At 37.5% G+C, this 13,383-nt stretch overlaps 1 protein-coding gene across 1 annotated transcript in view; it reads left to right on the top strand.

Annotated features, from left to right (window-relative positions):
- The window catches only part of SACS (sacsin molecular chaperone), an 88,653-nt gene that overhangs the window by 42,498 nt on the left and 32,772 nt on the right, over positions 1-13,383 (top strand). Inside the window, 3 exon segments of the mRNA XM_047722916.1 lie at positions 4,159-4,246; positions 5,167-5,252; positions 11,635-11,746. Coding sequence (XP_047578872.1) covers positions 4,159-4,246; positions 5,167-5,252; positions 11,635-11,746 — 286 coding nt within the window.

The following is a 13,383-nucleotide window of genomic DNA, read 5'->3' as shown; positions in this document are numbered from 1 at the left end:
GTACGGCCCGCCGGGTCCCTCTCCTTAGTAGGACGACGGGCCCGCCTCTGTGCTCTGGGTTGTAGCGCATCCACTAACTGTTTATCAGTAGGCTCGAGGGGAGGGAAACTGAACGGATTTTATTCTTAGGTCGTGGAAGGCAGATGCTCAGTTAATGGTTACCCTGGAAATAATGCTTTGTAAATAGCATGCACAAAAATCACACGGGTATTTTCTCATCATTAGTTGTAATTTTAATTGATATACCATTTCAGCATTTGTGTCACCCTGCCCCCTGCCCGCCTTTTTATCTGAATCTTCACTTCCTGAAATTAAGATAGTTTCTCGATGGGCATTATAGTCAGAGGGTTTTAACCATTACTCACGTTTTTCCTAGTTGTGTTGTACGTTTAGCTGGAATAATTTTCACCTTTAATGTCTTAGAGGTTTCCCCTCAGTTTTGAATCATAGAAACTTAGGGCCGAAAGGATCTTCAGACTTTATTATAGAAGCTGTTAGTTTAAGAAATACATTCTCATTAAAACTTCTGAACTGCAAATGAATGAGATAAAAACTTTGGAAGATAGCAGTATTTCATTTTGTTATATATATCCTTTATAGTGAAAAAACTAAATTTTCTCAAAGGAGGAGTTAAATGGAAGCATTTTACTGAAAATTAATTTGTTCTTTGATCCCCCAAATTTCTTCACTTTTTATGTGATAAAAGATCATTTCCAGGATTTAAAAGAGATAAAAACGTTAACAAATATGTAAGGAACACTGAGCCATACAGAATGACATTTCAAGCATTGGGTTTGTACCCAGTACAAACATTGGTGAAGTGCTTGATAACCTATTATTTTTAATTCCTCAGTGTAATCTTGACCTTCTGTGTACCTGTGTCCATGCCATGTCTCCTGACCACTTAGACACAGATTTCCAGTTAAACTGCTCTGATGTTCCTCCATAGCTCAGCCCTCCTCACCAGCTCCTCAAGGTGTTTGGTGGCCTGCAGACAGTGACTTGACAACTTTGGACAGAATTGAGGAGAAAAGCTTATCATTCTTAGCTCTTTTTCTGGGTCCATCTCTGTCTCAGCCTTCCTGTGTGTACTCTTCTGGTTCTGTACACCCTTCTTTGGTTACTCCTCAGGGTCTGCTTTGTCATCTTGTCCCTTACATGTGGTCCTCCCAAGAGGCTCACTTGTGGCTCAGTCTTGCCATTAGAAGTGTTTTTGGAGGTGTCTGTACACAATATTGATAATGGATGGTGAATGTGGCTGTGGGGCATAGAATATTTCAGACTGAGTGGGTGGGTAGGTGAGGGTCTGGTTAGGAAACGTGTGTTGTCCTGAGCTGGGGAGGTTCTAGACTATGACTGACTGTAGAGGTGAAACTGGAAGGAAAGGGTATATAGGAGACTTTGTAAAAGTGTGATTATGGCTGTTTGGTACCGAATGGCTGTGCATGTGTGTGTGCTTCTGTGTATGTGTGCAGTGTAATGAGATAGATGTAGAATAAGACAGAAGGTCTTGCCAAGGATGTTTATAAGCTTTGAGTCAGACCCAGAAATAACGGAATTCTAAATATGTCAGGGTAGGCAGAAACAAAAGCTGTTGAGGAGGACTCCTTGTCACTTACTGGTTTTGGTTGGTACTGGATGTAGTAAGCAGTAGACAGTCCTTTGTCTTTCTGGGTCATCTGCCATCCTCTTTCTCCTTATCTCTCATTTGTTTCCCTGGACTGGAAGTGGAATTTTTAAGTTCTTCACGTTACCTCCTGTCTCATGAAGAGACTGAAGCTACTCATTATAGCTGTGTATCTTCCTGATCCTTTTTCCTCTTGTACCAAATGTGGTCGAGCCTCAAATCAAGAGGTGCGAAGTATCTCTTAATTGATCAAAAATGTCCTTTTTGTCAACCCTTGAATTTTAGAACCTCCTTGTGCCTTGACCACTGAAAAAAGGAAGAAGTGTCGGGAGATCCATTTGTAATTAATATTGTATTGTTTGCATAGTAATTTGGAAAGCGTTATTTGGAAAGAGTTATTGTTCCATAGTAAATGAAAATGAGCATCTCTTCTCTGAGGTTTTTGAGGAAGATTGAGGTTGGCATGAACACAGATCCAGATGTACAAATCATTTTACAATCTCTGTGTTTTAAAATACATTTATAAAGACTGAAATGGGCAACTTTTAAGATTTAATTGCCTCTGGAGATAAATAGGACCAGTGTTATTTTGCTCGGTTGGAGTGATTTTGGGTCTAGGAAGGGGAGCAGCCCAAACAAACTCCCTTAATCTTGGCAGGCTCAGGAGGAGAAAGCTGATAGCACTACTGGGGTCACTTATCTTTGCCACTTGATTTCTTTTTGGGAGAATCACTTCCCTGTAGATAGGTCACTGATTACAGTCCACCAAAAGCGTTCACAATCAGCGGGTTACATATGTTTTTACTAATATGATTCAACTCTGTATCTTCTTCCTTTTCAAGTGTCCTTTAAGATCTGCAAACTTCTTCCTGCATTAAAAGTTTCCTTCCTGCCTGCCTTTCTTCCTTCAGATGTACCTTGGCTATTACTAAATTGGACCAGTAATCTTGGCTTATGCTTGGCTCTCTTTTAGTAATTAGTTGATTAACTAACAATAGAATGAACAACCAAGATGACATCATCCAACTGGAGAGTGAGAACACTGTTGACAGTTCATATTTACCTCTGTGCTTCTCTTCCCCAGCCTGTGTGCCTGTCTTTTTTCCCTTATCCCTTTGTATTTCTTATTTTGTTGCCTGTTTTTGTAGTTTTTTAAATAGTTTTATCATGAGTGTGTATGTATGTGTTTATATAAGGTACACCTGTGTACATACATATCTATATATGTGTATATCTGTAACCTAGATAACCTGAGTGATAGACTATTTACTTTTATTGTTTATGAACTTTATAAGAAGCTTGTTATTCCGTATGTAGTAACCCAGAATTAGCTTTTTTTGCTCGATATTATGTTACAGATATTCACCCAGAGTTACGTGCAGTTTAGTTAATCCAGTTAATCCAGTTTTTTTTGCTATATGATATGCCACTGTATCAATATATAATAGAATTGGGTTGTTTCTAAAATTTTTGTGGTTAACAACACAAAATAACTACTATTCTTATCCATATGTCCTGTGCAGGGAGTTTTTTCTTTACGATTCAGTGGGAATATGTATATGAAAGTGCTTTATGAGCTGGAAACTGTCACAATGTACTCAGATTTGTATTTTAGAAATGGGGACTAGAGTGATGATATGTAGAAAGTAAGGAGACCAGAGTAGAGATTATTATAAAAATCCAGAAATATAAGGAGTCTGAGCAATTGGAAATGGGAAAAGAACAAGTTAGTTCTGAGAGAAATGGGGGATGGACTTGCTGGAAACTGGAGGGTAATTGGCTGGACTGGAGGTAATTGGTAAAACATGTGGTTTGCAGAGAGAACTTCTCCCCATGGTTGCCTCTAAAGTGAACAGGTAGAAGGTGCCACTGTTAACTGAAATACAAAGTAAAAGATGAGGGTTAAGGGTTTGAAGGAAATCCAGTGAGGTCAGTTTTGACAGGTCGAGTTTTAGGAACCTTGAAGCATATCAGGGTGGGTTGGGTGGTAGATAATTGGAAATACTGAATTTTTGATACGGTAAATGATGTCATTCACACCCTGTTGAGTGTAAGTTACAAAGTTTGATTATTCCGGTGGGCTTTTGAGTAATGTTTTGCAGACCATTGACCTGTAAGAGGTCTTCCATAGTATTACTTGAGTGGACCGCTGGGGAGAAGGTTGGTCTGGCTTTGGCTTCTGAGCGGTACACTTTGGAAATGCAAAGAGAGTGATTTTGTTTATTTTAATGATCCTGATTCATCCTAAAACATTTGAGTTATTTTAAAGCAGATCTTTATTTATAATTATTTAAGGAAAAATCCTTTAGGTTTAAGTTAAAATCCTTTAGGTTAAGAAAAGTCCTTTAAGTTAAATAAAATTGTTGACTAAATTTCTGTTTTTTGAAATATTCATTTCCTCAGAGCAACTTACTTCCTGATAAGAATGGTTCACAAGCATTATTTCTTAAGTGAAAAAAAATCAAGATAGTTTGAATGTACAGTTTTAGGAACAATACTGCTTTTCATACATTTTCTTTTCTTCTTTTCAGTTACCTGACTGGATCAAGATCGGAGATCTGACTTTCAAAAACTGTCATCTTTTTGTAAACCTTCAATCAAAAGGCTTGAAAGGGGGAGGTATTACATTGACTTTACCAGGAGTATATGCCATTTTTAGTTGCATAAAGATTATATTATGAAAGTATATTCCATGGAATGGGATGAGGGGGTATCCAGGTCAGAGGAAAGCAAGGGCAGATGGAGCTGGTGAATTATATGAATGCGTGGGGTATCAGGCCTTGTGGAGCAGAGGCCTACTGGGGCTTGGTCCTGGTGGGCACTCTGCTGAAATGATGTTGATAAATTTGTAGTGATGATTTCATTGTTTTAAGCCAGAGTTCTTTTTAAATCATACGCAGTTTTTTTTTTTTTTTTTTTTTTCTGTGCATCTGGAAGTTAACTTTTCTTTCCCCATCCTCTCTATACTTGCCTGTAACCACCTCTCTAAAGGCAAAGGGGTCAGTCAGTTCTAAGAATCTCTTGGTTAGGAAATGCCTAAGGCTATTTGAATGGACCAGCACTGGGACATTGACTATGTCAATCTCAGAATAATCAGAACATCATTTGAGTTTGAGAATACTAACAATGTCGTAATAGACATCACTATCTCTGGCTTATTATTTGGTGGCAAAGTACCCACAAAACGATGCCTTTTATTTCATTTGTTTTGGAAACTGGCAACAATTCTTGCCCTCACCCCTCTTGCTTTTTATTTTTTTGAATTAATTATCTTCTGTGATACATAGTCTGTTTTTGAACGTTTTTTAAAACCTGAATTTTATAGTTCAATTAAGTCTTGAGATTCAGTAAATTGAGTCTTTTTTGCTTTCTGCTGAATCTAATTTAGTCAGGTAGATTTTCCTACCTGAGTGCTGGAGTAAAATGTATAAAGTCATAACATATGTAATTTTACTATGTCTTGGAATCAAATAACCCATTGGTAACAGTTATGGGATTTTTCTTTCGAAATCATTTTTTAAATGTGTTCTCTGTTTTAGGTCGATTTGGTCAGACAACACCACCACTTGTTGACTTTCTCAAGGACATTTTAAGAAGGTATCCAGAAGGAGGACAGATTCTTAAGGTAGGGAGTTTATTGTGTACGTGTGTGAATTTACTTTGATAAAAATGAGAGACTGTGGACTCCAAGAAACAAAACTGAGGGCTTTAGAGGGGAAAGGAGTAGGGGATTGTGTTGGCCCAGAGGACACATACTGCGTGGAGCACTGGGTGTTATATGTAAACCATGAATCATGGGGCACTACATCAAAAACTAATGATGTACTGTATAGTGACTAACATAACATAATTAAAAAAAATAAAAAATAAAAAATAAATGAGATGGAGTAAAATGACTTGGAAATCCTCGTAGCATTTAACTTTTTAAAAATTTTTGTCTAGATCTGAATAGCAGTATTTATTTCCCTCTGTGCCTGCAGTGCATATGCTGGATGGGATGGGTTGAAAATGCGGCCATTGTAAATACATGAGGTTTCAGAGGCAGAGGAACCCACTAAGTTGTTGTGTGCTGTGATCAAGCACGGTGTTGCTCTAGGAACACTCTTTTTGTTGTTTTATGTCTGTATATAATGTAATCTTGTAAATGTTATGTGAAACATCTTGCAGATGTTTATAAACCAACCGGTTGACCAGAGGAATGAAATAATGCAAAATCCACATTCAGGGGCCGTGAACACATTTGACCCCTGGACTGAGAGGTTTGCCTTTTAGGAGAATTTATTTCATAGTATAATGATTTTAGTTATTTGTTTCTATTTACAGTATATTCTTTTAGTTTGAATATACTCACTGAAAACCAAAAGAACCCAGAAACCTGAACAACCACAAAAAAAAAACAACAATAGTAGAAGATACAGCAAAAATTAGATTTTGTGTTTAGCCTAATCAGGAAACTCCCTAATTAATTGTAAGAAGAGATTAACTGTCAATGCATTTTCTTTTCTTCTCATTAGTTTATTTAGTGTTTATTGCATTTAACATTTTGGCCCTCATTATATTTTCTAGTTTGGGTGCTAAGTTTTTAGAGAGTAAGGATTAGATGTATTTAGTTGAATTTAGTCATACTCAGGTGCCGATTAGGGGGATTGCTCCATCATTAGTGATTTTATTTTATTTTTTAATCTTTTACATTTTTTAATTATTTATTTATTTCTTTATTGGCTTCGGGAGTAGAATTTACTGATTCATCCCTTACATGTAACATCCAGTGCTCATCATAACAAGTGCCCACACTTCTTAATACCCACCACCCATTTAGCCCATCCCCCCACCCGCTTCCCTCTATCAGCCTTGTTTGTTCTCTGTCATGAGGGGTCTTTTATGGTTTGTTTCCTTTTTTTCCCTTCTAACACATTCATCTGTTTTTTTCCCTAAATTCTACATACGAGTGAAGTCATATGGCATTTGTTTTTCTTTGCCCGACTTCTTTTGCTTAGCATAAAACATTCTAGCTCCGTGCATGTTGTTCCAAATGGCAAGATTTCATTCTTTTTGATGGCTGTGTAATATTCCATTGTATGTATATACCACATCTTCTTTATCCATTCATTAGTCAGTCGACACTTGGACTCTTTCCATAGCTTGGCTATTGTTAATAATGCTGCTATAAACATTGCAGTGCATGTATCCCTTCAAATCTGTATTTTTGGATACTTTGGGTAAATACCTAGTAGTGCTATTGCTAGATAGTAGGGTAGCCCTATTTTTAACTTTCTTAAGGAACCCGCATACTGTTTTCCAGACTGGCTGCACCAGTTTGCATTCCCACCAACAGGGTTTCCCTTTCTCATCCTTACCAACATCTGTTGTTTCCTCTGTTGTTAATTTTAGCCATTCTGACTGGTGTGATTATCTTTGTGGTTTTGATTTGTATTTCCGTGATGATGCGTGGTGTGGAGCATGTTTTCCTGTGTCTGTTAGCCATCTGGATGTCTTCTTGGGAAAGTGTCTATTCATGCCTTCTGTGCATTTCTTAAGTGGATTATTTGTTTTTTGGGTGTTGAGTTTGATAAGTTCTTTATAGATTTTGGATACTAAACCTTTATTGTATGTCATTTGCAAATATCTTCTTCCATTCCATAGGCTGCCTTTTCGTTTTGCTGATTGTTTCCTTTGCTGTTCAGCTTTTTATCTTGGTGAAGTCCCAGTAGTTCATTTTTGCTTTTGTTTCCCTTTCCTTTGGCAACATGTCTGGTAAGAAGTTGCTACCGCTAAGATCAAAGAGGTTACTGCCCATGTTCTCTGCTAGGGTTCTGATGGTTTCCTGTCTCACTTTTAGGTCTTTCATCCATTTTCAATTTATTTTTGGGTATGGTCTAAGAAAGTGTTCCAGCTTCATTCTTCTGCATGCTGCTGTCCAGTGTTCCCAATACTATTTGTTGAAGTGATTGTCTTTTTTCCATTGGATATTCTTTCCTGTTTTGTCAAAGATTAGTTGGCAATACAGCTGTGGGTCCGTTTCCGTGTTTTCTGTTCTGTTCCACTGATCACTGTGTCTGTTCTTGTGCCGGTACCGTGCTCTCTTGATGACTCCAGCTTTGTAGTACCGCTTGAAGTTTGGAATTGTGATGCTTCCAGCTTTGGTTTTCTTTTTCCAACATTACTTTGGCTATTTGGGGTCTTGTCTGGTTCCATACAAATTTTGGAATTGTTTATTGTAGCTCTGTGAAAAATGATGATGGTGGAGAGCCTGGGTGGCTCAGTCAGTTGAGCGTCCAACTCTCGATTTCAGCTCAACACATTTCAGTTTTGTGAGATCAAGCTCAGTGTTGGGCTCTGAGCTCAATGGGGAGTCTGCCTGTGTTTCTCCCCCTCTCCCTACTCATGTGAGCACACACTCTCTCTAAAATAAACAAACCTTTAAAAAAATGCTGGTGATATTTTGTTATGGGTTGCATTAAATGTGTAGATTGCTTTGGGTGGTATTGACATTTTAACAGTGTTTTTCCAACCCACAAGCATGGAATTTTTTCCCCACTTTTGTGTGTTCTCATAAGTTTCATTCCTAAGTGTTCTGTAGTTTTCAGAGTACGGATCTTTTCCCTCTTTGGTTAGATTTACTCTAGGTATCATGGTTTTTGGTGCAATTATATGTATAATTGATTCATTGATTTCTTTTTCTGCTGCTTCATTATTGGTGTCTAGAAATGCAAGTGACTTCCTTACATTGATTTTATAATCTGTGTCTTTGCTGAGTCATGTATTAGTTCTAGCAATTTTTTGGTAAGTCTTTCAGGTTTTCTATATAGTATATCATGCTGACTATAAATAGTGAAAGCTTGACTTCTTCCTTGCCAGTTTGGATGCCTTTTATTTCTTTGTGTTGTATGATTGCTGAGGCTGAGACTTCCAGTACTATATTAAACAATAATGGTGAGGGGGCCATCCCTGTCTTATTCCTGACCATAGGGGAAAAGCTCTCAGTTTTTCCCCCAAAGAATGATATTAGCTGTGGGTCTTTTATGTATGACCTTTATGATATTGAGGTATATTCCATCTATCCCTACTTTGTTGAGGGCTTTTATCAAGAATGGGTACTGTATTTTGTCAAATGCTTTTTCTGCATCAATTCAGAGTACCATATGGTTCTTATCCTTTCTTTTATTAATGTGGTATATCACGTGGTTTCATTTGCAGATATTGAACCACTCCTGCAGTCCAGGAAGAAATCCCACTTGATTATGATGAATAATTATTTTAAATGTACTGTTGGATCTTATTAGCTAGTATCTTCTTGAGAATTTTTGCATCTATGTTCATCAGGGACATTAACCTGTAATTCTTTTTTTTAATGGGGTCTTTGTCTGATTTTAATCAAAGTAATGCTGGCCTCAGAGTTTGGAAGTTTTCCTTCCATTTCTGTTTTTTGGAACAGTTTGAAAATAATAGGGGTGCCTGGGTGGCTCAGTGGCCTTCGGCTTGGGTCCTGGGATCAAGCCCCGTGTCGGGCTCTCTGCTCAGCAGGGAGCCTGCTTCCCTTCCTCTCTCTCTGCCTGCCTCTCTGCCTACTTGTGATCTCTGTCTGTCAAATAAATGAATAAAATCTTAAAAAAAAAAGAAAAAAGAAAATAATAGATGTTAACTCTTCTTTGAATGTCTGATAGAATTCCCCCAGGAAGCCATCTGGCCTTGGACTTTAGTTTGTTGGAAGATTTTTGATTACTGATTCAGTTTCTTTGCTGGACTGTTCAAATTTTCTGTTTCTTCCAGTTTAGTTTTGGTAGTTTGTATGTGTCTAAGAATATGTCTATTTCTTCTAGATTGCTGAGTTTGTTGGCATATACTTTTTCGTAATATTTTGATAGTTTGTATTTCTGTGGTGTGGGTTCTGATCTCTCCTCTTTCATTTGTGGTTTTACTTATTTGGGTCCTTTTCTTTTTGCTAAGTTTGGCTAGGGGTTTATTACTTTTTTTAATTCTTTGAAAGAACCAGCTCTTAGTTTTATTGATCTGTTCTGGTTTTTTGTTTGTTTCTTTCTATATCATTTATTTCTGCTTTAGTCTTTATTACTTCCCTTCTTCTGCTGACTTTAGGCTTTCTTTGCAGTTTTTTTCTACCTCCTTAAGGTTTAAGGTTAGGTTGTATGAGACTTTTCGTGCTTCTTGAGGTAGTCCTATATTGCAATTTACTTCCCTCTTAGGATTACCTTTGCTGTATCCCAAAGGTTCTGGACTGTTGTCTTTTTATTTTCATTTGCTTTTGTGTATTTTTTAATTTCTTTTTTAATTTCCTGGTTAACTCACTCATTCTTTAGTGGGATATTCTTTAATCTCCATGTATTTGTGGTCTTTCCAAATTTTTTCTTATGGTTGACTTCAAGTTTCATAGCATTGTGGTCTGAAAATATGCATGGTATGATCTCAATCTTTTTCTACTGGTTGTGGCCTGATTTGTGACCCAGTATGTGATCTCTTCTGGCAAATGTTCCATGTGCACTTGAAGAGAATGTGTGTTCTGCTGCTTTAAGATGAAATGATTTGAATATAGCTGTTAAGTCCAACTGGTCCAGTGTGTCATTCAAAGACATTGTTTCCGTATTGATTTTCTGCTTAGATGATCTGTTTATTGATGTCAGTAGGGTGTTAATGTCCCCTTACTGTTATTGTATTATTATCAGTGATTTCCTTTATGTTTGTTATTAAATGATTTATATGTTTGGGTGCTCCCCAAGTTGAGGGCATAAATATTTAGTTGTTGATCTTCTTGATGCATAGACCCCTTAATTATGATATAATGCCCTTCTTCATTTCTCGTCACAGTCTTTGGCTTAAAATCTCTTTTTTCTGATTTAAGTATGTCTTCTGTGGCTTTCTTTCGGCCGCTGTTAGCAGGACAGAGGCTTCTCCACCCCTTCACGTTCAATCTGTAGGTGTTGTTAGGTATAAAAGGAGTCTCTTGTAGTTTTTGCTGTTGGCATTGCCATAGGACCAGTATAAGCTCGCCTTACTTCTTGTCTGTCCTCACCACTCCCTCCCCTCATTTAGGGTGAATAACACAGGATAAATTATTGTGTTTTAAAGACCCATGCATTTAAAATGTAGCCACTTGATTTGGTTTGGTTTAAGTCAGCTTCTCCAGGCAGTTGTCTATTGACTTTTCCTTACTTTACACAAGGTCCAGAATAAACAGGAGATATGTTGAGTTCAAGTTTGATGATTATGGTGTTGGCTGTAAGAGTTGGCCTCTTATTTCAGAGTCTGGCACTTCCTTCAAATGGACCAGAACCCGGCCTGTTTTTGATAGGCAGGCCGAAGTGATTGGGGTTGTTGAGACTAAGGACTTTTTTGTGGCTACCGATGGCATAAATCTTTCCTTTCTCCATTGCAGAGGTGTGACCACCTATCCACCAAACAAATAACACTACTGCCTTCTTTGTGAGAAAGGAATGAGTCAGTCCTGACTGTGAAGAAGCTTTCAGCTTCTTCTTTCAGTGCAGGGGAAAGACAGGTTCATAGCACAACTTCTCAAAAGCATGCAGAGTATTAATAGGTACATACATACATTATTCCTAAGAAAGCATAAGTTTGGTAAAGAGGTGAAAAATGTCTATATTTGGTAACTACTTTGAGAGGAAGTTACCTGTGCCAGAAATAGAACAATCCTTGCAACTTTCAGAAATGAAATAATTTCTTTTGAATGAAGGCTTTGGGTAGTTTGTAAATAAGAGTTTTAAATAGTCTCAGGATTTGTATTGGGGATGAGGAGATAGCATGTTAAACATCCCATTTTAGGTATATGATTGGAGAAGGATTCACAAGCTCTCAACCATATTCTCAGTGCTCATGACAATTACTTGCAGTCATCCCCACCGGATTTAAAGGTGATGGAGTCAATAATGGGTTTCTGTTTCTTAAATGTAATTACTTTCTAAATGTTACAGGTAAATTCAAAGATGGTCAGATTACTGTATTATTAAATATTATTTTTTGGTACATTTCTTGATTAGGAATTAATTCAGAATGCAGAAGATGCGGGGGCCACAGAAGTTAAATTTTTGTATGATGAAACTCAGTATGGAACGGAGACTCTTTGGTCAAAAGAAATGGCACAATATCAGGGTAAGAATCAATAATTAGTTAGGAACAGGTTTGTTTTATGTGTTAACAGGTAATTTTAGTAATTCACAATACTCTGATGAAAGTCTGCCGCAGGTACTGCACTTCTTGGCATACTCAGTCCCACTTTCCCAGATGTTTTTCTCTGCTTTTGATGGGCAGGAGTCTGCCAAGTCAGTATTTTTAGAGAACAAAGAGTCAAAATCTTAAAATTCAAAGTAACAATGTAAATACATAAGTGTCTTATTCTATTCAGTAAACTTGTGAGTTATATTATTAGCAAGACAGAATGGACACCCTTTCCACATATGTAACAGTTCTCTGGATTTAGAAAGAAGTATTGTTTTTTACTTTTAGGTGTTTTGATGTGGTTTGGGAAGAAGGGTTAAAGGAGACAAGGGAATAAGGACAATGAAAGGAAAGTAAGAGAACCATAACCAGTCAACTCCTGATACCTCCATCCTACTTTTTGATATGCTGTGTACTAAAGAATGTTCATAACTTTTAGTGCACCTTAAAAGTCAATAGGATAGTATGTACAACTATATATGATTATATATAATAGTATGACTAAAAACAATGGAAGGTATTGAAAATAAGAACAATTGAGTCAGACTTCCCTGAACAGACTTTTAAAGAGGTATAAGTCATATATTTTTGAAAATATGTTTTACGATTTAGGAGAATAATCAACATTAATTGTTAAATTCTTTAAACAGTATGTATTTAACATTTATTAGAGCTGATATATTCATTTTTTGGGTCAGATTTGTGATAGGCAAGTTGTACTTGTTTGTCTGAAGACATTGAGACGTAACGCACCAGCAGGCTGCCATTCTAGCCCTGACCTGTCCTGCCTTGGTGATGGGGCTGGCCATCTCTCTACTGTCATCCAGTTTTATGAGAGGAGTACCAGGTTCTCAGACTCCCTGATTTATTGTGACTGTTGTTGAAAGATAGCAGGTGTGGAGAGGAGGCTCTTGTTTAGGTCCTGGTCCTGCATGGGCCCACCACAAATCATGTCTCCACTGGGCACCCGTTTGCCCAATGACCACTCCAGTCCTCATATTTACTCACCATAATGAAACAGATAGCCTGGCCCTGCTTAATTTCAGCCCACTTGCCTATAAATGGTAATAAGGACAAAATCTGCCTCTAAGTTATTTTTTTCTTTAAGGTTTTATTTATTTATTTATTTGAGAGAGAGCATGAGCAAGCACAGAGGGAGAGGGAGAAGCAGACTCCCCACTGAGCAGGGAGCCCAACACGGGGCTCCATTCTAGGACCCTGAGATCTTGACCTGAGCAGAAGGCAGATGCTTAACCAAGTAAGCCTCCTATGCATCCCTGCCTCTAAGTTATTTTGTGGATTAAATGGGTTCATCTGTGTGAAAATTTTATGTCTGGTGTCACACTGATATTATTATGTGTGTACCGTAGAGCCATAAAGGTGACAGACAGTGTGAAGAGATCCTAGAAGTGTTTTGCTTCAAACTCCTACCTAAGGTCTAGGATTTTTTGCTTCTAGCCTTGAGTTCACCTTGTTTAAAAAAAGTATTTGAAACAAGATTATTTGACTGAATTTATTTGTAAGTATAGTTGACCCTGGAAGAATGAGCCCCGTGCAGTCAAAAATCTGTG

Source organism: Lutra lutra, chromosome 3 (assembly GCF_902655055.1).
Source record: "Lutra lutra chromosome 3, mLutLut1.2, whole genome shotgun sequence".
NCBI classification, from domain to species: domain Eukaryota; kingdom Metazoa; phylum Chordata; class Mammalia; order Carnivora; family Mustelidae; genus Lutra; species Lutra lutra.
Note: the sequence above shows the minus strand (reverse complement) of the source record. Positions and strands in the feature narration are given on the sequence as shown.